Source organism: Bombina bombina, chromosome 4 (assembly GCF_027579735.1).
Source record: "Bombina bombina isolate aBomBom1 chromosome 4, aBomBom1.pri, whole genome shotgun sequence".
NCBI lineage: Eukaryota > Metazoa > Chordata > Amphibia > Anura > Bombinatoridae > Bombina > Bombina bombina.
The window spans coordinates 930,166,186-930,194,166 of record NC_069502.1 but is presented as its reverse complement, the minus strand read 5'-3'; the positions used below and the strand labels follow the sequence as shown (position 1 = coordinate 930,194,166).

The 27,981-nt window shown below is 41.2% G+C and overlaps 1 protein-coding gene across 1 annotated transcript in view; it reads left to right on the top strand.

The window, feature by feature from the left end:
• MTHFD1L (methylenetetrahydrofolate dehydrogenase (NADP+ dependent) 1 like) overlaps nt 1–27,981 on the top strand; it is a 1,099,716-nt gene that overhangs the window by 159,993 nt on the left and 911,742 nt on the right. Inside the window, exon 7 of the mRNA XM_053711891.1 lies at nt 886–1,059. Within this exon, the coding sequence (XP_053567866.1) occupies nt 886–1,059 (174 nt within the window). The remainder of the gene's footprint in view (nt 1–885; nt 1,060–27,981) is intronic.

Here is a 27,981-nt window from a genome sequence, read left to right as displayed (position 1 = left end):
AGATGAACTCAGGAGTGTGCACATTTCTTTAGCCATTTGGCAGCAGTGTTTGCAACATTATTTATAACAATGTTATACATAGTTTCAAACTGCTGCCATACAATGCAAAAGTCATGTGCAGACACCTAAGCTTCAATGAGCCTACCTAGGTTTACTCTTCAATAAATGGTACAAAATATTTAGGCCTAGATAACAATTGGCTGGTTATTGCTACTGTGAGCTTGCAGTAGCAATTAGCGCTTATAAAATTTAACCAGAAATCAGATAAGTGTAATATACTTTATTAAAAAATAAAGATGAAAGTAACTGCACTTAGCAGTTTTGGGGTGTTTAAAGTGGGTGGGTGTTGGATGCTAGAAAAAAAACTGCTTTGCGGTCTATGGGAACTGTGTGTTCCCTGTAAATATATATGTTTATGAATATATACATTTTATATTTGTGTTTATATGTGAATATACACACATTTAACACACATAAATATATATGTATTTAGTCATATACATATATACATATATATATATATATATATATATATATTTATTTACAATCTGCTGCCATCACTGCGCGTCTCACAGCATGAGTACAATGCTCCCACTGGAACCTATGGAAGCGCACTCTTGTGAGTGCAATGCTTCCCAGCAATCCGAACACGAGGCTGCGTTCGCATTGCGGCTAACTTGTAATGAATGCACTGTTATTACTCAATGGAGAGCAAATATCGCAAAGCGATATTTTGCACTCCACTTGTAATCTAGCCCTTAATATAAGTAAATTGGAAAGTTGTTTAAAATTGCATCCTCTATCTTCTTTGCGTTGTTGTTGTGTGTTTTTAATCTAAAAGGCTGACCACCTAAGCTGAGATCTGCCTTGTGTTCTTTTTAATAGTGATATTGAGATTTCCCGTGGACAGAGTCCAAAAGCTGTTGAAGTCCTTGCCAAGGAGATAGGATTGCTTGCAGATGAAATTGAAGTCTATGGCCGTTCCAAAGCCAAAGTGTGTCTGTCCCTTTTGGAAAGGTTGAAAGAACAGCCAGACGGAAAATACGTCTTGGTTGCTGGGTAAGACTATATTTGATTCTATTTTCATGTCCTTGTTCTATTTAAATGGTCATTGTTAAAGGAGCATGAAAGTCAAAATGTTTCTCATGATTCAGATAGTGAATACAATTTTTTAAATAACATTCTATTTTATTTATCTAATTTGCTTTGTTCTATTAGTAGCCTTTGTTGAAAATCATACCTAGGTAGGCTTAGCAGTTAGCTGCTGATTGGTGGCTGCACATAAATGCCTCTCTCGTCATTGGTTCACCTGATGTGTTTAGCTACCTCTCAATAGTGTATTACTGTTCTTCAATAAAGGATGTCAAGATAATGCAGCACATTTAATAATATAATTCAATTGTAAAGTTGTTTAAAATGGTATGTTCTATCTGAATTATGATTGAAAATGTTTAGGTTTCATATCCCTTTAAATTAGCAAATATGCTGTTCACTTTGGTCCTGAAAGTCCAAATCAGTTGATATTTGCTCTATCTGCATAATATCTCATTTATACTGTGATTACTGCTTAATATTCAAATATAATGCTATTTTCAAAGGCAATTAGCTTGAGTGACACAGTGTAGGCTCCGTAGACAATCAGGGGAATGCAGAAGAAAAACAGTGCAGTAACCATATATAATTTTCATAGATTAGTGATGTCAGTCCATTTTTGGCTTTTAGTACAAAAGCGTAACAAAATTTGGTGCCGAATATCAGAGCAATTTTCTGCTTTTTGATTAATAGTAAGTGTGATTTCGTTTGAAGATCATACATAAAGTTGTTCAGTATTCATCTTGATATAGAGCAAAGGAAAGAGAAATCTGTTTCTAATTAGGGATGGGTTCTTTAAAAGGGCATACTTTTGTGAAATATAAAATTCTGCATTTGTTTAGAATGTTTTATGTTATAAGCTATTACAATTCATAAGGACCTATGTTTGAATTAGAAAATATTTGAATTAGAGAAGAAAATAACCACTCCTTTTATTTTAATTAGTTCCCAATGATCCAGTTTACCTGCTGGAGTATATTAAATTGTTCACAAATAGCTCCATTACATTTAGAGCCCTCCCCTCCACTAATATTGGCACCCTTGGCAAATATGAACAAAGGCTGTGAAATATTGTCTTTAACCTTTTGATCTTTTGTTCAAAAAGTACATACAAATACTCTGCTCTCATTGATATCAAACAATTGCAAACACAACACAGGTTTATTCAAAAAATATATTTTTCTAAATATATGTGTGGCACAATTATTGCCACCCTTTTAGTCAATGCTTTGTGCTACCTCCCTTTTGTTGAGAGAACAGCTTTGAGTTGTTTCCTATAATGCCTGATGAGATTAGAGAATACTTAGCAAGCCATCTGAGACCATTCCTCCATACAGAATCTCTTCAGATCCTTCAAATTTTGAAGTTGACACTGGTGGACTCTCCTCTTCAGTTCACCCACAAGTTTTCTATGGGGTTCAAGTCAGGGGACTGGGATGGCTATTGCAGGACCTTGATTTTGTGGTCACTAAACCATTTCTGTGTGTTTTGATGTATGTTTTGGATCGTCCAGCCAATTTTAAGCATCCTGGCAGAGGCAGTCAGGTGTTCATTTAATATCTGTTGATATTTGATAGAGTCCATGATGCCATGTATTTCTGGCAGAAAAATAGCCCGAAAACATTAAAGAACAACCACCATATTTAACAGTGGGCATGAGATACTTTTCCATATGGCTACCTCTCTGTGTGCTCCAAATCTACCTCTGGTGTTTATTGCCAAAAAGCTCTATTTCTTTTAATGTTATTACATTTATTTATTTCTTGACACTGTGAGTCCACGGATCACCATAATTACTGTTGTGAATATAACTCCTGACCAGCAGGAGGAGGCAAAGAGAACCACAGCAAAGCTGTTAAATACCACTCCCTTACCCACAATCCCCAGTCTTTCTCTTTGCCTGTATCAGTTGCAAGGCGATGGTAAAGTTAGGTGCAAAAGAAACGGGGCGTTTATAGAGATACAACACTCTGCTACTCTAATGCCTATACCCAGAAAGTGTTAATGGGTTAAAACCTCATAAAACCCAATAAAGTACAAACGGAAAAGAAGTGGTTCTGGGTGGCGCTCAGACAGAGAGCAACTTAGAGATTAAAAAATGAGTATTAATATTTCTAGAAGAAGCTAATAGCAATAGACTGTATCTTAATAAACTGAAGCGGTCCCTAAATAGATCCAAATAACTAGATTATATCTTATAACAATAATATTATTCCATGAATTATTATAACAATGAATATAAAATTAATTATAAAATTGATGATGCCGGCATCTAAAAAACAATCATAAAAATGCGATAAAAATTGCAATGTGTATGTAAGTATGTGTCTTTATCTAAGCAAAATGAAAATGAAATACATCACACATATATAAAAAACCTGTGTCGTCCTGTTTATATCGTAAACTGTGTCAAACAGTGTCCAAGGAACAATTGTTCTATACAAACTTAGTTGTAAAAATGAACTCCGGAATTTTAGTTCTCTTCTCTCCTCGGTGTTGAAAGTTATTGCAGCTGTCTGTGAGCCGTGGAGGATGCAATGATCCCCGTGTGAATTCAAGCAGGTCCGGGTTGTAGTTCAAAGGATGTTCCGGTATGGATAACCTTTTGCAGTTCCCAAGAGTGTTATACGATCCAAAGTTCGTAAGGGATATTGGTTATTGATTATACAGATGGATAGGTATGAGTAGGTCCCGGGACAGGAATTACACATATGAAGCTAGCTTAAAACAAGTTTTTAAAAGCTGCTTGATGTACCTGTCCTAGCTACTTACGTCTCCAATCTGTTATTTAACAAACAAGTAAATTAGTATTGTGCACAGGAGCAGTCGGTAAATCTACGCGTTTCAGTCGCCAGGGGCCTTTATCAAGATGATCTTGATAAAGGCCCCTGGCGGCTGAAACACGTAGATTTACCGACTGCTCCTGTGCACAATACTAATTTACTTGTTTGTTAAATAACAGATTGGAGACGTAAGTAGCTAGGACAGGTACATCAAGCAGCTTTTGAAAACTTGTTTTAAGCTAGCTTCATATGTGTAATTCCTGTCCCGGGACCTACTCATACCTATCCATCTGTATAATCAATAACCAATATCCCTTACGAACTTTGGATCGTATAACACTCTTGGGAACTGCAAAAGGTTATCCATACCGGAACATCCTTTGAACTACAACCCGGACCTGCTTGAATTCACACGGGGATCATTGCATCCTCCACGGCTCACAGACAGCTGCAATAACTTTCAACACCGAGGAGAGAAGAGAACTAAAATTCCGGAGTTCATTTTTACAACTAAGTTTGTATAGAACAATTGTTCCTTGGACACTGTTTGACACTGTTTACGATATAAACAGGACGACACAGGTTTTGTTATATATGTGTGATGTATTTCATTTTCATTTTGCTTAGCTAAAGACACATACTTACATACACATTGCGATTTTTATCGCATTTTTATGATTGTTTTTTAGATGCCGGCATCATCAATTTTATAATTAATTTTATATTCATTGTTATAATAATTCATGGAATAAATAATATTATTGTTATAAAATATAATCTAGTTATTTGGATCTATTTAGGGACCGCTTCAGTTTATTAAGATACAGTCTATTGCTATTAGCTTCTTCTAGAAATATTAATACTCATTTTTTAATCTCTAAGTTGCTCTCTGTCTGAGCGCCACCCAGAACCACTTCTTTTCCGATGGTAAAGTTAGGTGTCTGAAAGAAGTTCTTCAATCAAGAGTTTATTTCTCCAACATAGGTGTGTCCGGTCCACGGCGTCATCCTTACTTGTGGGATATTCTCCTCCCCAACAGGAAATGGCAAAGAGCCCAGCAAAGCTGGTCACATGATCCCTCCTAGGCTCCGCCTACCCCAGTCATTCTCTTTGCCGTTGTACAGGCAACATCTCCACGGAGATGGCTTAGAGTTTTTTAGTGTTTAACTGTAGTTTTTCATTATTCAATCAAGAGTTTGTTATTTTCAAATAGTGCTGGTACGTACTATTTACTCAGAAACAGAAAAGAGATGAAGAATTCTGTTTGTATGAGGAAAATGATTTTAGCAACCGTAACTAAAATCCATGGCTGTTCCACACAGGACTGTTGAGAGCATTAACTTCAGTTGGGGGAACAGTTTGCAGTCCTTTGCTGCTTGAGGTATGACACATTCTAACAAGACGATGTAATGCTGGAAGCTGTCATTTTCCCTATGGGATCCGGTAAGCCATGTTTATTACGATTGTAAATAAGGGCTTCACAAGGGCTTATTTAGACTGTAGACATTTTTTGGGCTAAATCGATTGATATTAACACTTATTTAGCCTTGAGGAATCATTTATTCTGGGTATTTTGATATAATTATATCGGCAGGCACTGTTTTAGACTCCTTATTCTTTAGGGGCTTTCCCAAAGCATAGGCAGAGTCTCATTTTCGCGCCGGTGTTGCGCACTTGTTTTTGAGAGGCATGGCATGCAGTCGCATGTGAGAGGAGCTCTGATACTGATAAAAGACTTCTGAAGGCATCATTTGGTATCGTATTCCCCTTGGGTTTGGTTGGGTCTCAGCAAAGCAGATACCAGGGACTGTAAAGGGGTTAAAGCTTAAAACGGCTCCGGTTCCGTTATTTTAAGGGTTAAAGCTTCCAAAATTGGTGTGCAATATTTTCAAGGCTTTAAGACACTGTGGTGAAAGTTTGGTGAATTTTGAACAATTCCTTCATGTTTTTTCGCAATTGCAGTAATAAAGTGTGTTCAGTTTAAAATTTAAAGTGACAGTAACGGTTTTATTTCAAAACGTTTTTTGTACTTTCTTATCAAGTTTATGCCTGTTTAACATGTCTGAACTACCAGATAGACTGTGTTCTGAATGTGGGGAAGCCAGAATTCCTATTCATTTAAATAAATGTGATTTATGTGATAATGACAATGATGCCCAAGATGATTCCTCAAGTGAGGGGAGTAAGCATGGTACTGCATCATTCCCTCCTTCGTCTACACGAGTCTTGCCCACTCAGGAGGCCCCTAGTACATCTAGCGCGCCAATTCTCCTTACTATGCAACAATTAACGGCTGTAATGGATAATTCTGTCAAAAACATTTTAGCCAAAATGAACCCTTGTCAGCGTAAGCGTGGATGCTCTGTTTTAGTTACTGAAGAGCATGACGACGCTGATATTAATATCTCTGAAGGGCCCCTAACCCAATCTGAGGGAGCCAGGGAGGTTTTGTCTGAGGGAGAAATTACTGATTTAGGGAACATTTCTCAGCAGGCTGAATCTGATGTGATTACTTTTAAATTTAAATTGGAACATCTCCGCATTTTGCTTAAGGAGGTATTATCCACTCTGGATGATTGTGAAAATTTGGTCATCCCAGAGAAACTATGTAAAATGGACAAGTTCCTAGAGGTGCCGGGGCTCCCAGAAGCTTTTCCTATACCCAAGCGGGTGGCGGACATTGTTAATAAAGAATGGGAAAGGCCCGGTATTCCTTTCGTCCCTCCCCCCATATTTAAAAAATTGTTTCCTATGGTCGACCCCAGAAAGGACTTATGGCAGTCAGTCCCCAAGGTCGAGGGAGCGGTTTCTACTTTAAACAAACGCACCACTATTCCCATAGAGGATAGTTGTGCTTTCAAAGATCCTATGGATAAAAAATTAGAAGGTTTGCTTAAAAAGATGTTTGTTCAGCAGGGTTACCTTCTACAACCCATTTCATGCATTGTCCCTGTCACTACAGCCGCATATTTCTGGTTTGATGAACTGATTAAGGTGCTCGATAGTGACTCTCCTCCTTATGAGGAGATTATGGACAGAGTCAATGCTCTCAAATTGGCTAATTCTTTCACTCTAGACGCCTCTTTGCAATTGGCTAAGTTAGCGCCTAAGAATTCTGGGTTTGCTATTGTGGCGCGCAGAGCGCTTTGGTTGAAATCTTGGTCGGCTGATGCGTCTTCCAAGAACAAGCTACTAAACATTCCTTTCAAGGGGAAAACGCTGTTTGGTCCTGACTTGAAAGAGATTATCTCTGATATCACTGGGGGTAAGGGCCATGCCCTTCCTCAGGATCGGCCTTTCAAGGCAAAAAATAGACCTAATTTTCGTCCCTTTCGTAAAAACGGACCAGCCCAAGGTGCTACGTCCTCTAAGCAAGAGGGTAATACTTCTCAGGCCAAGCCAGCTTGGAGACCAATGCAAGGCTGGAACAAGGGAAAGCAGGCAAAGAAACCTGCCACTGCTACCAAGACAGCATGAAATATCGGCCCCCGATCCGGGACCGGATCTGGTGGGGGGCAGACTCTCTCTCTTCGCTCAGGCTTGGGCAAGAGATGTTCTGGATCCTTGGGCGCTAGAAATAGTCTCCCAGGGTTATCTTCTGGAATTCAAGGAACTTCCCCCAAGGGGAAGGTTCCACAGGTCTCAGTTGTCTTCAGACCACATAAAAAGACAGGCGTTCTTACATTGTGTAGAAGACCTGTTAAAAATGGGAGTGATTCATCCTGTTCCATTGAGAGAACAAGGGATGGGGTTCTACTCCAATCTGTTCATAGTTCCCAAAAAAGAGGGAACGTTCAGACCAATCCTAGATCTCAAGATCTTAAACAAATTTCTCAAGGTCCCATCTTTCAAGATGGAAACCATTCGAACTATCCTTCCTTCCATCCAGGAAGGTCAATTCATGACCACGGTGGATTTAAAGGATGCGTATCTACATATTCCTATCCACAAGGAACATCATCGGTTCCTAAGGTTTGCATTCCTGGACAAACATTACCAGTTCGTGGCGCTTCCTTTCGGATTAGCCACTGCTCCAAGGATTTTCACAAAGGTACTAGGGTCCCTTCTAGCTGTGCTAAGACCAAGGGGCATTGCAGTTGTACCTTACCTGGACGACATTCTGATTCAAGCGTCGTCCCTCCCTCGAGCAAAGGCTCACACGGACATCGTCCTGGCCTTTCTCAGATCGCACGGCTGGAAAGTGAACGTGGAAAAGAGTTCTCTATCCCCGTCAACAAGGGTTCCCTTCTTGGGAACAATTATAGACTCCTCAGAAATGAGGATTTTTCTAACAGAGGCCAGAAAGACAAAGCTTCTGGACTCTTGTCGAATACTTCATTCCGTTCCTCTTCCTTCCGTAGCTCAGTGCATGGAAGTGATCGGGTTGATGGTAGCGACAATGGACATAGTTCCTTTTGCGCGCATTCATCTAAGACCATTACAACTGTGCATGCTCAGTCAGTGGAATGGGGACTATACAGACTTGTCTCCAAAGATACAAGTAAATCAGAGGACCAGAGACTCACTCCGTTGGTGGCTGTCCCTGGACAACCTGTCACGAGGGATGACATTCCACAGACCAGAGTGGGTCATTGTCACGACCGACGCCAGTCTGATGGGCTGGGGCGCGGTCTGGGGATCCCTGAAAGCTCAGGGTCTTTGGTCTCGGGAAGAATCTCTTCTACCGATAAATATTCTGGAACTGAGAGCGATATTCAATGCTCTCAAGGCTTGGCCTCAGCTAGCGAGGACCAAGTTCATACGGTTTCAATCAGACAACATGACGACTGTTGCGTACATCAACCATCAGGGGGGAACAAGGAGTTCCCTAGCGATGGAAGAAGTGACCAAGATTATTCTATGGGCGGAGTCTCACTCCTGCCACCTGTCTGCTATCCACATCCCGGGAGTGGAAAATTGGGAAGCGGATTTTCTGAGTCGTCAGACATTGCATCCGGGGGAGTGGGAACTCCATCCGGAAATCTTTGCCCAAGTCACTCAACTTTGGGGCATTCCAGACATGGATCTGATGGCCTCTCGTCGGAACTTCAAAGTTCCTTGCTACGGGTCCAGATCCAGGGATCCCAAGGCGGCTCTAGTGGATGCACTAGTAGCACCTTGGACCTTCAAACTAGCTTATGTGTTCCCGCCGTTTCCTCTCATCCCCAGGCTGGTAGCCAGGATCAATCAGGAGAGGGCGTCGGTGATCTTGATAGCTCCTGCGTGGCCACGCAGGACTTGGTATGCAGATCTGGTGAATATGTCATCGGCTCCACCTTGGAAGCTACCTTTGAGACGAGACCTTCTTGTTCAGGGTCCGTTCGAACATCCGAATCTGGTTTCACTCCAGCTGACTGCTTGGAGATTGAACGCTTGATTTTATCGAAGCGAGGTTTCTCAGATTCTGTTATCGATACTCTTGTTCAGGCCAGAAAGCCTGTAACTAGAAAGATTTACCACAAAATTTGGAAAAAATATATCTGTTGGTGTGAATCTAAAGGATTCCCTTGGGACAAGGTTAAGATTCCTAGGATTCTATCCTTCCTTCAAGAAGGATTGGAAAAAGGATTATCGGCAAGTTCCCTGAAGGGACAGATTTCTGCCTTGTCGGTGTTACTTCACAAAAAACTGGCAGCTGTGCCAGATGTTCAAGCCTTTGTTCAGGCTCTGGTTAGAATCAAGCCTGTTTACAAACCTTTGACTCCTCCTTGGAGTCTCAATCTAGTTCTTTCAGTTCTTCAGGGGGTTCCGTTTGAACCCTTACATTCCGTTGATATTAAGTTATTATCTTGGAAAGTTTTGTTTTTAGTTGCAATTTCTTCTGCTAGAAGAGTTTCAGAATTATCTGCTCTGCAGTGTTCTCCTCCTTATCTGGTGTTCCATGCAGATAAGGTGGTTTTACGTACTAAACCTGGTTTTCTTCCAAAAGTTGTTTCTAACAAAAACATTAACCAGGAGATTATCGTACCTTCTCTGTGTCCGAAACCAGTTTCAAAGAAGGAACGCTTGTTGCACAATTTGGATGTTGTTCGCGCTCTAAAATTCTATTTAGATGCTACAAAGGATTTTAGACAAACATCTTCCCTGTTTGTTGTTTATTCAGGTAAAAGGAGAGGTCAAAAAGCAACTTCTACCTCTCTCTCTTTTTGGATTAAAAGCATCATCAGATTGGCTTACGAGACTGCCGGACGGCAGCCTCCCGAAAGAATCACGGCTCATTCCACTAGGGCTGTGGCTTCCACATGGGCCTTCAAGAACGAGGCTTCTGTTGATCAGATATGTAGGGCAGCGACTTGGTCTTCACTGCACACTTTTACCAAATTTTACAAGTTTGATACTTTTGCTTCTTCTGAGGCTATTTTTGGGAGAAAGGTTTTGCAAGCCGTGGTGCCTTCCATTTAGGTGACCTGATTTGCTCCCTCCCTTCATCCGTGTCCTAAAGCTTTGGTATTGGTTCCCACAAGTAAGGATGACGCCGTGGACCGGACACACCTATGTTGGAGAAAACAGAATTTATGTTTACCTGATAAATTTCTTTCTCCAACGGTGTGTCCGGTCCACGGCCCGCCCTGGTTTTTTAATCAGGTCTGATAATTTATTTTCTTTAACTACAGTCACCACGGTACCATATGGTTTCTCCTATGCTATTATTCCTCCTTAACGTCGGTCGAATGACTGGGGTAGGCGGAGCCTAGGAGGGATCATGTGACCAGCTTTGCTGGGCTCTTTGCCATTTCCTGTTGGGGAGGAGAATATCCCACAAGTAAGGATGACGCCGTGGACCGGACACACCGTTGGAGAAAGAAATTTATCAGGTAAACATAAATTCTGTTTTTCAAAGCAGAACTGGCTGTTGTGATCTTTTCTGGGGGTTAGCCGTAGTCCATGTCAATCTCTTCAGTAGAGCAGTGGTGGCTTTTTAAGCATTTGGGAACTTGTGGGGTATAATCCCTACTGTGCCTCTCAATTTTGTTGCTGCCCTATTTAGAAAGCCTCTATAGGTTTATGCAGTCTTTATTTCCACAGGTTCATGGGAAGAGGGTGCCTCTTATACAGGGAGTGCAGAATTATTAGGCAAATGAGTATTTTGACCACATCATCCTCTTTATGCATGTTGTCTTACTCCAAGCTGTATAGGCTTGAAAGCCTACTACCAATTAAGCATATTAGGTGATGTGCATCTCTGTAATGAAAAGGGGTGTGGTCTAATGACATCAACACCCTATATCAGGTGTGCATAATTAGGCAACTTCCTTTCCTTTGGCAAAATGGGTCAAAAGAAGGACTTGACAGGCTCAGAAAAGTAAAAAATAGTGAGATATCTTGCAGAGGGATGCAGCACTCTTAAAATTGCAAAGCTTCTGAAGCGTGATCATCGAACAATCAAGCGTTTCATTCAAAATAGTCAACAGGGTCGCAAGAAGCGTGTGGAAAAACCAAGGCGCAAAATAAGTGCCCATGAACTGAGAAAAGTCAAGCGTGCAGCTGCCAAGATGCCACTTGCCACCAGTTTGGCCATATTTCAGAGCTGCAACATCACTGGAGTGCCCAAAAGCACAAGGTGTGCAATACTCAGAGACATGGCCAAGGTAAGAAAGGCTGAAAGACGACCACCACTGAACAAGACACACAAGCTGAAACGTCAAGACTGGGCCAAGAAATATCTCAAGACTTATTTTTCTAAGGTTTTATGGACTGATGAAATGAGAGTGAGTCTTGATGGGCCAGATAGGGATGGGCCCGTGGCTGGATTGGTAAAGGGCAGAGAGCTCCAGTCCAACTCAGACGCCAGCAAGGTGGAGGTGGAGTACTGGTTTGGGCTGGTATCATCAAAGATGAGCTTGTGGGGCCTTTTCGGGTTGAGGATGGAGTCAAGCTCAACTCCCAGTCCTACTGCCAGTTTCTGGAAGACACCTTCTTAAAGCAGTGGTACAGGAAGAAGTCTGCATCCTTCAAGAAAAACATGATTTTCATGCAGGACAATGCTCCATCATACGCGTCCAAGTACTCCACAGCGTGGCTGGCAAGAAAGGGTATAAAAGAAGAAAATCTAATGACATGGCCTCCTTGTTCACCTGATCTGAACCCCATTGAGAACCTGTGGTCCATCATCAAATGTGAGATTTACAAGGAGGGAAAACAGTACACCTCTCTGAACAGTGTCTGGGAGGCTGTGGTTGCTGCTGCACGCAATGTTGATGGTGAACAGATCAAAACACTGACAGAATCCATGGATGGCAGGCTTTTGAGTGTCCTTGCAAAGAAAGGTGGCTATATTGGTCACTGATTTGTTTTTGTTTTGTTTTTGAATGTCAGAAATGTATATTTGTGAATGTTGAGATGTTATATTGGTTTCACTGGTAAAAAATAAATAATTGAAATAGGTATATATTTGTTTTTTGTTAAGTTGCCTAATAATTATGCACAGTAATAGTCACCTGCACACACAGATATCCCCCTAAAATAGCTAAAACTAAAAACAAACTAAAAACTACTTCCAAAAATATTCAGCTTTGATATTAATGAGTTTTTTGGGTTCATTGAGAACATGGTTGTTGTTCAATAATAAAATTAATCCTCAAAAATACAACTTGCCTAATAATTCTGCACTCCCTGTACTTTGTGTGCTGCCTTGCTGCTTGGCAGAGACTTATGGCAAGTGCTACATTACTATTTTTATTTAGATAAATATTGTGGCATTTTCAACAGTTGGGACATGTCTACATTTTTCCTGGGGGACACACCAGGTTTTTTGTAGGGCAGCGGTGCAGGGCACTGGGAGGTTTTTTACTTTTTGGCTCAGTTGTGGTTTTTGGCATTTTTACTTTGCTTATTTTTCTTGTTGGCTAATGCCAGTCGGAGACATGTCCACGATGGGGGGCTTGCGGAGGCGGCAAAAGTTTGCACGCTTTCTCTGTGTTAATTCCGGAAGTGCCGGAAGGGAATTAGCTTGTTTCTAAGTTTGCTGTACGGCTCTGAGTTGCGTGTGAGCAGCGGTTCTGGTTACTGGGGTTTGAGTCTGATCGTTTTTTTTTTCCCTCCGTTTTTTGGCCAGCAGGACAGGTAGGCACCACAGCAAGCTTGCTGAGGAGTAGAGGTTGCCTTTCTTCTATTATTTTTCAACATATTTGTTATACAAGGACGTGGGGAATAATATTGACATAGACGTTACTTAATATTTAAAGGGACAGTAATGTTTTCTTGGCTTTTTGTTTTAAGGGGTTTAAAAGGTTTATTATTTTTTGAGCAAAGATGGACCAAGAGGCCCTGCAGGATATTACATGTTCTCTATGTTTTGATGCTAATGTGGAACCACCAATCCCTTTTTTGTTCCTCATGTATTGAGAGAACATTACATTTCAGGGATAAGCTTTTTGAATCTGAGCCATCATTGTCTAAGGTGGATGCTGTTCAGGGGTCTCCTGTTCAAGCTATACCACTGCTTTCTTCCCAAACGTCCCAATCTTTATCCTCTTCTGCAGTGCCCTGCATTTCCTCTCAGGTTGGATTTTCATTGCAGGACATGGCTACTCACATATCCTCGGCGGTATCTAAGGCTTTGTCTGCTTTTCCTATGCTGCAGGGGAAGCGCAAAAGGAAGGATAAGGTTTCTGATTCAGTGGCAGTTATGTTGAGTGTTTCCTCCCATAGGTCTGTGGAGGAAGATACTTCTGTAGCATCTGAGGGTGAAGTTTCAGATTCTGACAGTGTAATTCCTTCTTCTGATTCTGAGGTTTTTTTCCTTCAAGTGTAAGCTAGAGAACCTCAGTTTGTTGCTCAAGGAGGTTTTGGCTACCTTGGATGACTCTGACACGACGGTCATTGTTACTCCTAAGAAGTCTAGTATGCTTAATACGTTTTTTGACATTCCTTCCGCAGTGGAAGTTTTTCCTGTTCCAGATCGTGTTTCAGAGATTATTGCACGGGAGTGGGAGAAGCCTGGGATTCCCTTCTCCAATTTTTAACAAAATGTTTCCAGTTGCTGATTCTTTCAAAGAGGCTTGGCAGACGGTTTCCTAAGGTGGAGGGAGCAATTTCCACCTTGGCTAAGAGAACCACTATTCCTATTGAGGACAGCTGTTCTTTTAAGGATCCCATGGATAAGAAGTTGGAGGCATTGCTTAAAAGGATGTATGTTCACCAGGGGGTTACAATGGCAGCCTGCCACCAGTGCGGAAGCTTATTGGTTTGGTTTGGTTTTATTGTCTGATTCTATTCAGCAGGATGATACTCTTGAGGAGATTCAAGATAGGATCAAGGCCCTGAAGTTGGCCAATTCCTTTATTGCGGATGCTTCCTTACAGTTCATTAAGTTGGGAGCAAAGATTTCTAGCTTTGCTGTACTGGCGCGCAGAGCCTTATGGTTGAAGTCTTGGTCTGCGGATGTGTCTTTAAGCTTTTGTCCATTCCTTACAAGGGTAAGTCCTTGTTTGGGCCGGGTTTGGCTGAGATTATTTCTTATATTACGGGAGGGAAGGGGCATTCTCTCCCTCAGGATAAGAGAAATAAGCAGAAGGGTAGTCAAAGTAACTTTCGTTCCTTCTCTGGTAAGTCTTCCTCCTCATCTTCCAAGCAGGAGCAGTCTAAGCCCTCATGGAAGTCGAATCAGTCCTGGAGTAAGGGGAAGCAATCTAAAAAGCCTGTTGCTGAATCAAAGTCAGCATTAAGGGTCTGCCTCCGATCCAGGAGTGGATTTTTTTTTTTTTGGGGGGGCGCAGACTTTCCTTTTTCGCTCACACTTGGGTTCGGGATGTCCCGGATCCCTGGGCGGTAGACATCGTGTCCCAGGGATAAAAGCTAGAGTTCAAAACTTTTCCTCCATGGGGCAGGTTTCTTCTCTCCAGGTTATCTGTAGAACAGATAAAGAGGGAGGTGTTCTTACGTTGTGTTCAGGATCTGTCCGACATGGGAGTGATGGTTCCTGTTCCAGTTCAGGAGCAGGGTCTGGGATTCTATTCCAATCTGTTTGTCGTTCCTAAAAAAGAGGGAACTTTCAGACCTATTTTAGATCTCAAGAGCGTAAACAAGTTTCTCAGAGTTCCGTCTTTCAAGATGGAAACTATTTGGTCTATTCTTCCTTTGGTTCAGGATTTGAAGAATGCGTATCTGCATATTCCCATCCACAGGGACCATCACAGGTTTCTGAGGTTTGCATTTCTAGACAAACCTTTCCACTTTGTGGCCCTTCCATTTGGTCTAGCAACAGCTCCCAGAATGTTTTCAAAAGTCCTGGGAGCGTTGTTGGAGGTGCTTCAGTTGAGGGGTGTTGCGGTGGCGCCGTATCTGGACAACATTCTGGTTCAGGCATCATCTTTTCAACTAGCAAGCTTCCACATGGAGTTGTTGTCTTTTCTGCGCTCCCACGGTTGGAAGGTTAATTTAGGAAAAAGTTCCTTGATTCCGTCTACAAGGGTGGTATTCTTGGGAACCATTATAGATTCTCTAGAGATGAAGATATTTCTGACAGAGGTCAGAAGGACAAAGATCTTCAACTCGTGTCTTGCCCTTAAGTCCTCTCTTCAGCCATCAGTGGCTCAGTGTATGGAGGTAATTGGTCTGATAGTGTCAGCTATGGACATCATTCTGTTTGCTCGGTTCCATCTCAGGCCTCTGCAGTTATACATGCTCAGACAATGGAACGGGGATTATGCGGATCTGTCTCTGCGTATTGTTCTGAAGCAGGCGACAATAGATTATTTTCCGTTTTGGTTGTCTCAAGATCTTCTCTCCCAGGAGGGAACCTGCTTTCGCAGACCTACCTTGGTGATCGTGACCACGGATGCCAGTCTGCTGGGATGGGGAGCTTTCTGGGGTTCGCTAAAGACTTGGGGTTTATGGACTCGGGAGGAGTCGGTTCTTCCCATAAATATCCTAGAGTTTAGGGCAATCTTCAATGCTCTTCTGGCCTGGCCTCAGTTAGCTTCACCCCAGTTTATCAGGTTTCAGTCAGACAACATGACGTCAGTGGCTTACATCAATTGGGGAGGAACTCGAAGTTCCTTGGCCATAACAGAGGTAATCAAGATTATTCTGTGGGCAGAGGCTCACAACTGCTGTCTGTCTGCAATCCGCATTCCAGGGGTGGACAATTGGGAGGCGGATTTTCTGAGCAGACAGACTTTTCATCCGGGGGGAGTGGGAACTTCATCTGGAGGTTTTTTTGCAGCTTAATCCTCAAGTGGGCACAGCCGGAGCTGGATCTCATGGCGTCTCGTCAGAATGCCAAGCTTCCAAGGTACAGGTCAAGGGACCCTCAAGCGGTGCTGATGGATGCTCTGACAGTTCAGTCTAGCATATGTTTTTCCTCCGTTTGCTCTCCTTCCACGGGCCATTGCTCAAATCAGGCAGGAGAGGGAGTCAGTGATTCTCATTGCTCCGGCATGGCCTCGCAGGATCTGGTATGCGGATCTGGTGGAGATGTCCTCTTTTCCACCTTGGAGTCTTCCTTTAAGGAAGGACCTTCTACTTCAGGGGCCCTTCCTTCATCCAAATTTTGTTTCTCTGAAGCTGACTGCTTGGAGATTGAACGTTTGATATTATCTAAGCGTGGTTTTTCTAAGTTGGTTGTTGAGACTTTGATTCAGGCGCGTAAGCCTGTGACTAGAAAGATTTACTATATGATATGGCGTAAATATCTGTATTAGAGTGAATCCAGAGGCTACTCTTGGAGTAGAGTTAGGATTCCTAGGATGTTGTCTTTTCTCCAGGAGGGTCTGGAGAAGGGTTTATCTGCTAGTATCTTGAAGGGTCAAATTTCTGCTTTATCTATTTTGTTGCACAAGCGTCTGGCGGATGTACCAGATGTTCAGTCTTTTTGTCAGTCCCTGGTTAGAATCCGGCCTATGTTTAAGTTTGCTACTATGCATTGGAGTGTTAATTTTGGTTCTTAGAGTTCTTTAACAGGCCTATGCATTCTTTGGATATTAAAATGTTATCCTGGAAGGTTTTGTTTTTGGTTGCTATCTCTTCGGCTCGAAGAGTTTCGGAGCTTTCAGCGTTGCAATGTGAATCTCCTTTTCTTCTTTTTCATTCTGATAAGGTAGTACTGCGTACTGCCTTAGGTTTCCTTCCCAAGGTGGTTTCGGATAGGAATATTAATCAAGAGATTGTTGTTCCTTCTTTGTGTCCTAATCCTTCTTCTCATAAGTTGGATGTGGTAAGTGCGTTGACATATTATTTGCAGGCGACAGGATTTTCACCAGTCTTCCTCTTTGTTGTTTTTTCTGGGAAGCGTAAGGGTCAGATGGCTATGGCTTCTTCTCTTTCTTGTCGGTTGAGGAGTGTTATTCACTTGGTGTATGAGACTGCTGGACAGCAGCCTCCTGAGAAAATCACGGCTCATTCCACGAGGGCTGTTTCCTCTTCTTGGGCCTTCAAAAATGGAGCTTCTGTAGATCAGATTTGCAAGGCTGCCACTAGTTCATCTTTACACATTTTTTCTAAATTTTACAAATTTGATACTTTTGCTTTGGCTGAGGCTTCTTTTAGGAGAGAGGTTTTTCAAGCAGTGGTGCCTTCTGTTTAGGTTTACTGGCTTGGGTATTGGTTCCCAACAGTAATTATGATGATCTGTGGACTCACCGTGTCATTAGAAAGAAAACATAAAACCTCAGACACCTCTGCACCTTATATTACTTCCTTTCTCACTTCCTTTATCCTTTCCTTTGGTCGAATGACTGGGGATTGTGGGTAAGGGAGTGGTATTTAACAGCTTTGCTGTGGTGCTCTTTGCCTCCTCCTGCTGGTCAGGAGTGATATTCCCAACAGTAATTATGATGATCCGTGGACTCACAGTATCAAGAAATAAATACATTTATCAGGTAAGTATAAATTATGTTTTTGGTTTTATCTGACCATACAACCCAATCCCATTTGAAGTTCCAGTGGTGTCTGGCAAACGGAAGATGCTTGAGTTTGTTTTTGGATGAGAGTAGAGGCTTTTTTCTTGAAACTCTTTCAAACAATTTGTGGTGATGTGATGTAGGTGAAGAATTGTAGTTTTGGAGACTTTCTGACCCCAAGACGCAACTAACTTCTTCAATTCTCCAACTGTGATCCTTGGAGATATTTTGGCCACTCGAACCATCCTCTTCACAGAGCATTGAGACAATATTGACACACGTCCTCTTACAGGTTAATTCATAACATTTCCAGTCGACTGGAACTTCTTAATTATTGCCCTGATGGTGGAAATGAGCATTTTAAATACTTTGCTATTTTCTTTTAGCCACTTCTAATTTTGTGAAGCTCAACAATCAATTTCTTTAATGTAATTGGCAAGAGTCCATGAGCTAGTGACGTATCATTCCTACCAGGAGGGGCAAAGTTTCCCAAACCTCAAAATGCCTATAAATACACATCTCGCCACACCCACAATTCAGTTTTACAAACTTTGCCTCCTATGGAGGTGGTGAAGTAAATTTGTGCTTGATTTTTTTTTTTCTATGATAAGCGCTTCTAAGCATTCTGAAGCTCCAGTTGCTCTCAGAGTACAGTGTTTGCCAGAGGGATGTGAAGAGTGTATCGCCTATTGATTTTATGGTTTCTCTCACGGGAAATCTTTTCAAGGGTTCTCTATCGGTCGTAGGCATTCATCTCCTACCTCCCTTTTCAGATCGACGATATATATATATCTTATATACCATTAACTCTGTTGATAGTTTTCAGTACTGGTTTGGCTATCTGCTATATGTGGATGGGTGTCTTTCGGTTAGTGTTTTCATTATTTAAGACCCAAGTATAGTGTCGCCGCCACTATACTTAAGTTATTAACCCCTAACCCTAAGTCTAACCCTAACTTAACTCCAACCTCCACTAACTTTAACATAATTAAAATAATTCCAAATAAAGGTGTTCGGTAGAGCTATAACTACAACACCTGTAATACCAGTGGTAGTGAAAAGAGCTATAATGCTGCTTTTTCTCCATAACGTAAAACTCGTAATCTAGCCGTATGTTATTAATCCTTTTCAAATCTGGATTTTAACATTTTTTGCTCTTGAGGTTTTTTCCTATTCAAATTACTCTCTGTATTATATTCTAGAGAATGGTTATTTTGATTCCCTCTTGGGACTGTACTATTATTTCTATGGAAATTGGTACTTATTTTCAGGATTCTTTAGAATTTGAATATAACCTTAGTAGAGCATATTCACGTACTGTTTATATTTTTAGCTCAGCTTTATCTGTGGCTGAAATTACTGTTCTCTCAATCTTTTGTTGAACAATTAGCATAAGCAGTTTTAGATTCTCAAGTATATAACTCTGTTTATTTACTTTAGATGTATTTGTTTAATTATGTTTACTATATCTATATAATATACACTATAGTATTATGATTTCAAATCTATTTTATTATCTCTATATTGTTAGTATAATAATTTGTTTGATTTTCTATTATCTCCACTATTTCTGGAGGGTTTTCTGCCCTACTTTTAGTCCGGTGATGTAGATCAGTTGGTGAATGTCCTGACTATAAACGTTTGTTCTAGATCCAAGGGTCATAGATTCATTTCCCGGCTGGGTTAATACGGCCCTTTGAGGTCAATTTATTATGTACCATTATTTGGGTAATAATAACTTTTTTTTCCAGCTGCTAATTTGGTTAACTTCGAGTGTAAGCACTGAAAAAGCGTTTTTTGTATCCTTCTGGGAGAAAAACGCTATATAATTACTAGTTAGACTGCATGAAGGTGCAGTTCTCAATCCAGTCCTTCTGGTGTGTGTGTGGGGGGGGGGCAGGTTAAATTGTTTTTGGATGAACTCAGTCCAAAATCTATATTATTCTTAGGGTTTGAATAGATTTTTAGAATGAGACCTCCTATGGGAAGATTCTTTCTTTCTCAGTACACTCAGAGTTTTTTACAGGAGTGATTATACCAGTTCTTTTAGCAGGAACAGAGTTTGGGTTTCTATTCAATTCTATTCTTTGTCCCAAGGAAGAAAGGTTTATTCAGTCCAATCTTTGGATTTGAAGACTTTTATATTGTTTTGTTAGTCTCAACTTTTAAGTTGGCGATTATAAGGACTATTTTATGCCTTTTTGTTCAGCAAGGCCATTTTATTTTATTCAGACCACTTGTGGATACTGAGATTTTCTGTTTAAGATAAGCTTTACCAATTTGTCACTTTTCTATTTGGTCTAGTGACAGCTTTATGAATCTTTTCAAAGGTTCTTGTTGCCCTTCTTTCTGTTTTCAGACAGTAGGGTATTGTGGTGCTTCCTTATTTGGATGGTATCTTGGTATTAGCTTAAACTTTTCTCTTATTAAAGCTGGACAGATAGCTTGGCATGCTAATGCATTGTGGCTGAGCTCTGTAGCAACCTGATGTTTGCAGGTTCTATTCTCGGCGAGGTCCATTCAGCCTTTTATCCTTCCGAGGTCGATTAAATGAGCAGCGTCTTGAGTCCCTTTCGGGTGATTAGACCTGCTTTACAAGTACCCAATACATACATATGAAAGAGCAGTATTCAAATATTTGGACTTTTCTTTTTTTGGAATCCCTCTTGATTCAACAAAGTTTTTTGTTTCTTCAAAACATTGTTAGAAGATTTAATTTACCTAAGAGTTTCTTGATTCTTTAGACAAGGGTCACTACTTTTTGAGTTTCTAGATGGATTCTGTGTTCATGTCTTTGTCTTTATCGGACAAAACTCAATTGTAATTGGCGTTAGCCTGTCTAAATTACAGTCTAGAACAGGGATTGTTTTTAGATATCACAACTGATATTCTTAAATTCTAAACAGTCAACTCTCTCTGATTTGGTGATTAGATTATTATTGTTTTATTCAGGGGGCCTCCTTTTGTTCGTCCTTCCTGGACTGTATTCTTAATGGATGCAAGTCTTACAGGTCTGAGGGTTTCTGACAGCACAAGGAGTTTGGAATTCTCAAGAGGCGAGGTTACCAATCAATATTTTAGAACTCTGTGCTATTTTCAGGGCTCTTCAGGCTTGGCCTCTATTAAAGAGAGAATCATTCATTTGTTTTCAGAAAGACAATATCACAACTGTGGCATATGTCAATCATCAGGGTGGGATTCACAGTCCTTTAGCGTTGAAAGAAGTATCTTTGATTCTTTTTTGGGCAGAATCCAACTTTTACATCCAGGGGAGTGGTCTCTCCATCCAGATGTATTTTGTCGGATTGTACAGATGTGGGGTCTTCCCAAAATAGATCTGAGGGCTTCCCATCTAAACAAGAAGCTTCCCAGGTACCTTTTCAGGTCCAGGGATCCACAGGCGGAGATGGTGGATGCGTTAGTAGTTCCTTGGTTTTACCGATCTGCTTACATTTTTTTCGCCTCTAGTTCTTCTTCCAAGGGTGATCTCCAAGATCATAATTGGAACAATCGCATGTGTTTCTGATAGCACCAGCATGGCCTCACAGGTTTTGGTATGCAGATCTTGTCCGGATGTCCAGGTGCCAACCTTGGTCACTTCCTTTAAGGCCAGACCTTCTGTCGCAAGGGACGTTTTTCCATCAGGATCTCAAATCGCTAAATTTGAAGGTATGGAAATTGAACGCTTAGTCACAGAGGTTTCTCTGACTCAGTGAATAATACTATGCTATAGGCTCGTAAGTCTTTTTCAAGGAAGATTTATTATCGGGTTTGGAAAGTCTATATTTCATGATGTTCATCTCATAAATTTTCTTGGCATTCTTTTAGAATTCCTAGAATTTTACAGTTTCTTCAGGATGGTTTGGTTAAAGGTTTGTCTGCAAGTACTTTGAAGGGACAAATCTCTGCTCTTTCTGTTCTATTTCATAGAAAGATTTCTTCACTTCCTGATATTCACTGTTTTGTTCAGGCTTTGGTTCGTATCAAACCTGTTATTAAATCAATCTCTCCTCCTTGGAGTGTTAATTTGGTTTGAAGGCTTTGCAGGCTCCTCCTTTTGAGCCTATGTATTTTTGGATATTAAACTACTTTCTTGGAAAGTGTTGTTTCTTTTGGCTATCTCTTCAGCTAGAAGAGTTTCTGAATTGTCTGCTCTCTCTTGTGAGTCTCCTTTTCTGATTTTCCATCAGGATAAAGCTGTTTTGCTGACTTTGTTTAAATTTCTTCCTAAGGTTGTGAATTCTAACAACATTATTAGGGAAATTGTTGTTCCTTCCTTGTATCCTAATCCTAAGAGTACTCCTGAAAGATCTCTACATTCTTTGGATGTTTAAGAGCTTTGAAATATTATGTTGAAGCTACTAAAGATTTCAGGAAGACTTCTAGTCTGTCTGTCTGTTTTTTTCTGGTCCTAGGAAACGTCAGAAAGCCTCTGCCATTCCTTTGGCATCTTGGTTAAAGCTTTTGATTTAAGCACTTGCTTAATAGTATTTTTCATATCAGCGCAGAGTGACATTACCTCTTTTTCTAAAGCTTTTGATTCACAAGGCTTATTTAGAGGCTGGACAGTTTCTGCCTCAGAGAAATTACGACTCATTCTACTAGATCAGTTGCCGCCTCTTGGGCTTTTAAGAATGAAGCTTCGGTTTGATCAGATTTGCAAAGAAGCAACTTGGTCTTCTTTGCATAAATTTACAAAATTTTACCTTTTTGATGTATTTGCTTCTTCTGAAGCAGTGTTTGGTAGAAAAGTTATTCAGGCAGCTGTCTGTTTGATTCTTCAGCTTATGATTTTTTTTTTTTTTTTTTTTTTAAATTTATGTGAAATTTATGAGAGATTTAATTTTTTTGTGGATTTAATTTTTTCAGCGGAATTAGTTTTTATTTTATCCCTCCCTTTCTAGTGACTCTTCTGTGGTCTTCCACATCTTGGGTATTTCTATCCCATACGCCACTAGCTCATGGACTCTTGCCAATTACATGAAAGAAAACATAATTTATGCAAGAACATACCTGATAAATTAATTTCTTTCATATTGGCAAGAGTCCATGAGGCCCACCCTTTTTATGGTGGTTATGATTTTTGTATAAAAAGCACAATTATATTTCCAGTTCCTCGTTTTGTATGCTTTTTTACTCCTTATTTTATCACCCCACTACTTGGCTATTTGTAAAACTGAATAGTGGGTGTTGTGAGGGGTGTATTTATAGGCATTTTGAGGTTTGGGAAACTTTGCTCCTCCTGGTAGGATTGTATATCCCATATGTCACTAGCTCATGGACTCTTGCCAATATGAAATAAATGAATGCATCAGGTAAGTTCTTACATAAATTATGTTTTTAAGCAACTTTCTAATTTACTCCTATGATCAATTTTTCTGCTTTCTTTTACTATCTTTATTTAAAAAGCAAGAATATAAGTTTAGAAACTGGCCCATTTTTGGTTCACAACCTGGGTTGCGCTTGCTGATTGGTAGCTAAATTCACCCACCATTAAGCAAGTGCTGTCCAGGGTACTAAACCAAAAATTGTCTGGCTTCTTATCTTTATTTGAAAAAGAAGGCTTCTAAGCTATCAAAAGAATAAAGAAAAATTGATAAAAGGAGTGCATTAGAAAGTTGCTTAAAATTGCATGCTCTATATGAATTGTGAAAGAAAAAATGTGGGTTTAGTATCCCTTTAATGCTTGGAAGAGTCCCTTGTTTATTTTTTTTTTATTTTTTTAAATAAAATAATTTTACTGTGAATTTAAATTTGCACTTTGCTGCATATCTGTAATTCATGATTTTTGAAATTGAGGCACAAGAGAACATAATGCTACCCTTTATGCTATGGAAACCACAAACTCAATACTGCAAGCTGACTGGAAAAAGCTATAACGTTTTTTTGAAGGACCTACAGAACTAGCACTGATTTAATTGTATTCACATATCACGTGGTAGGAATTAAAGGGACAGTCTAGTCGAAATTAAACTTTCAGGTTTCAGATGGGGCAATTTACTTTTATCATCAAATTTGTGTGTTCTTTGTGGCAAGCTAAAGCTTTTCTGAACAGATAATTTCTCTTGTAAAGGTGTATCCAGTCCACGGGTTCATCCATTACTTGTGGGATATTCTCCTTCCCAACAGGAAGTTGCAAGAGGACACCCACAGCAGAGCTGTCTATATAGCTCCTCCCCTAACTGCCACCCCCAGTCATTCTCTTGCAACTCTCGACAAGAAAGGAAGTATCAAGAGATATGTGGTGACTTAGTGTAGTTTTTACCTTCAATCAAGAGTTTGTTATTTTTATACGGTACCGGCGTTGTACTGTTTTACTCTCAGGCAGAAATTGGAAGAAGAATCTGCCTGGAGGTTGATGATCTTAGCGGTTTGTAACTAAGGTCCATTACTGTTCTCACACATAACTGAAGAGTATGGAAAGAATACTTCAGTTGGGGGTACGGTTTGCAGAACACCTGCTTTGAGGTATGTTCAGTATATTTTTTTCTACAGAGATAAGGTCTAGAAAATGCTGGCAATGCCTGGTATATTTGAGGTAAGCCTGATACAGTGATTTAACAACGACTGGGATCATGCTTACAAGATAAGGGTAATATTCAGGTTAACTCTCATATTACTTAGTGTAAAAACGTTTGCATAACTTACAGGAAAAAAAACGTTTTTTCTCTGAGGGTGATAAATCTTTATTTGGGGCCTAGTTTTCCACATGGCTTGTTAGATCACTCCTAGGAGTACTTTTTTAAGGCCCTCTGACATTGAGTGCATGGTGGGAGGGGCCTATTTTCACGCACTTTATGCGCAGTTGATATTCAGACTGAGGCATCCAGCTTCCCTAAAGGAGTCCTCTGGCATCTAGGACCGCTACAGAGGGTTTTTATCCTGCAAAAATCGTGTTTAAGGGCAGGTAGGAGCCACAGCAGAGCTGTGGCAGTGTGTTTGACTGTTTTTTAACGGTTTTACTGTTTTTCTAATCCGGTTTGGGGCCTAAGGGGTTAATCATCCATTTGCAAGTGGGCGCAATGCTGCTTTAGTCTCTTATACACACTGTAAAAATTTCGTAGAGTTTACTACTTTTTAACACTGTTTTGCAGTTTATGTGGTAGTTTTTTTCTCTTAAAGGCACAGTACCGTTTTTGTTTAATTGCTTTTTCACATTTATTAAAGTGTTTTCCAAGCTGGCTGGTCTCATTACTAGTCTGTTAAACATGTCTGACATAGAGGAAACTCCTTGTTCATTATGTTTAGAAGCCATTGTGGAACCCCCTCTTAGAATGTGTATCAAATGCACTGACCTTTCTATAAGTTATAAAGACCATATTATGGGTTTTAAAGATTTATCACCAGAGGTTTCTCAGACTGACAAAAGGGAGGTTAAACCACCTAGCTCTCCCAATGTGTCAGAACCTATATCTCCCGCGCAAGTGACGCCAAGTACATCTGGCGCGTGCAATGCGTTTACCTTACAAGACATGGCGGCAGTTATGAATCATACCCTCACGGAGGTATTGTCCAAACTGCCAGGGTTACAAGGAAAGCGAGACAGCTCTGGGGCTAGAACAAATACAGAGCTTTCTGACGCTTTAGTAGCTATGTCTGATATACCCTCACAATGTACAGAAGCCGAAGCAGGAGAGCTTCTATCTGTGGGTGACATTTCTGATTCAGGGAAGGCGTTACTTCAGTCTGACTCTGAAATGACAGCATTTAAATTTAAGCTTGAACACCTCCGCTTGTTGCTCAGGGAGTTTTTAGCAACTCTGGATGACTGTGACACCATTGTAGTCCCAGAGAAATTGTGTAAAATGGACAAATACTTTGCAGTGCCTGTTTACACTGATGTTTTTCCAATCCCTAAGAGGTTTTCAGAAATTATTACTAAGGAATGGGATAGACCAGGTGTACCGTTCTCTCCCCCTCCTGCTTTTAAAAAGATGTTTCCCATAGATGCCGCTACACGGGACTCGTGGCAGACGGTCCCTAAGGTGGAGGGAGCAGTCTCTACCCTAGCTAAGCGTACAAATATCCCCATCGAGGACAGTTGTGCTTTCCTAGATCCAATGGATAAAAAATTAGATGGTTTCCTTAAGAAAATCTTTTTACAACAAGGTTTTATTCTCCAGCCTCTTGCATGCATTGCCCCAGTCACTGCTGCAGCGGCTTTCTGGTTCGAGTCTCTTGAAGAGGCTCTACAGGTGGAGACCCCGTTGGATGATATCCTAGACAGACTTAAAGCTCTTAAGTTAGCCAATTAATTTATTTCTGACGCCGTTTTTTATTTAACAAAGCTAACAGCTAAGAATTCAGGTTTTGCCATTCATGCGCGTAGGGTGCTATGGCTTAAATCCTGGTCAGCTGACGTTACTTCAAAGTCTAAACTTCTCAACATCCCCTTCAAAGGGCAGACCCTATTCGGGCCTGGACTGAAGGAGATCATTTCTGATATTACTGGAGGAAAAGGCCACGCCCTTCCCCAGGATAGGTCCAACAAATTAAGGACCAAACAGACTAATTTTCGTTCCATTCGAAACTTCGAGTGGCGCAGCTTCAACTTCCTCTACTGCAAAACAAGAAGGAAATTTTGCCCAGTCCAAGCCAGTCTGGAGACCTAACCAGGCTTGGAGCAAGGGAAAGCAGGCCAAAAAACCTGCTGCTGCCTCTAAAACAGCATGAAGGAGTAGCCCCCGATCCAGGACCGGATCTAGTTGGGGGCAGACTTTCTCTCTTCGCCCAGGCTTGGGCAAGAGACGTCCAGGATCCCTGGGCTCTGGAGATTGTTTCCCAGGGATATCTTCTGGATTTCAAAGCCTCATCTCCAAAAGGGAGATTTCATCTCTCACAATTATCTGCAAACCAGATAAAGAGAGAGGCATTCTTACATTGTGTTCAAGACCTTCTGGTCATGGGAGTGTTCCACCCAGTTCCAAGGGAGGAACAGGGGCAAGGATTCTATTCAAATCTGTTTATAGTTCCCAAAAAAGAGGGAACTTTCAGACCAATCTTGGATCTCAAGATCCTAAACAAATTTCTCAGGGTCCCATCCTTCAAGATGGAGACTATTCGAACCATCCTCCCTATGATCCAGGAGGGTCAATATATGACTGCCGTGGACTTAAAGGATGCTTATCTCCACATTCCGATACACAGAGATCATCATCGGTTTCTCAGGTTTGCCTTCCTAGACAGGCATTACCAGTTTGTGGCTCTTCCCTTCGGGTTAGCTACGGCACCAAGAATCTTTACGAAGGTTCTAGGGTCCCTACTGGCGGTTCTAAGGCCACGAGGCATAGCGGTGGCTCCTTACCTAGACAACATTCTGATACAGGCGTCGAATTTTCAAATCGCCAAGTCCCATATGGACATTGTTCTGGCATTCCTGAGGTCTCATGGGTGGAAGGTGAACGAAGGAAATAGTTCTCTCTCCCCTCTCACAAGAGTTTCCTTCCTAAGAACTCTGATAGATTCAGTAGAAATGAAGATTTTTCTGACAGAGGTCAGGTTGTCAAAGCTTCTAACTTCCTGCCGTGCTCTTTATTCCACTTCTCAGCCGTCAGTGGCTCAGTGTATGGAAGTAATCGGCTTAATGGTAGCGGCAATGGACATAGTTCCTTTTACCCGCCTACATCTCAGACCACTGCAACTTTGCATGCTCAATCAGTGGAATGGGGATTACACAGATTTGTCCCCTCTGCTAAATCTGGATCAAGACACCAGAGATTCTCTTCTCTGGTGGCTATCTCGGGTCCATCTGTCCAGGGGAATGAGCTTCCGCAGGCCAGAATGGACTACAGTGACGACAGATGCCAGCCTTCTGGGCTGGGGCGCAGTCTGGAACTCCCTGAAGGCTCAGGGTTCGTGGACTCAGGAGGAAGCCCTCCTTCCGATAAACATTCTGGAACTAAGAGCGATATTCAATGCTCTTCAGGCTTGGCCTCAGCTAGCTGCGGTCAGGTTAATCAGATTTCAGTCAGACAACATCACGACTGTAGCCTATATCAACCATCAGGGGGGTACAAAGAGCCCTCTGGCGATGTTGGAGGTTTCAAAGATAATTCTATGGGCAGAGGTTCACTCTTGCCATCTCTCAGCTATCCATATCCCAGGAGTAGAGAACTGGGAGGCGGATTTCTTAAGTCGGCAGACTTTTCATCCGGGGGAGTGGGAGCTCCATCCGGAGGTATTTGCCCAGTTGATTCAACTATGGGGCAAACCAGAACTGGATCTCATGGTGTCTCGTCAGAACGCCAAGCTTCCTTGTTACGGGT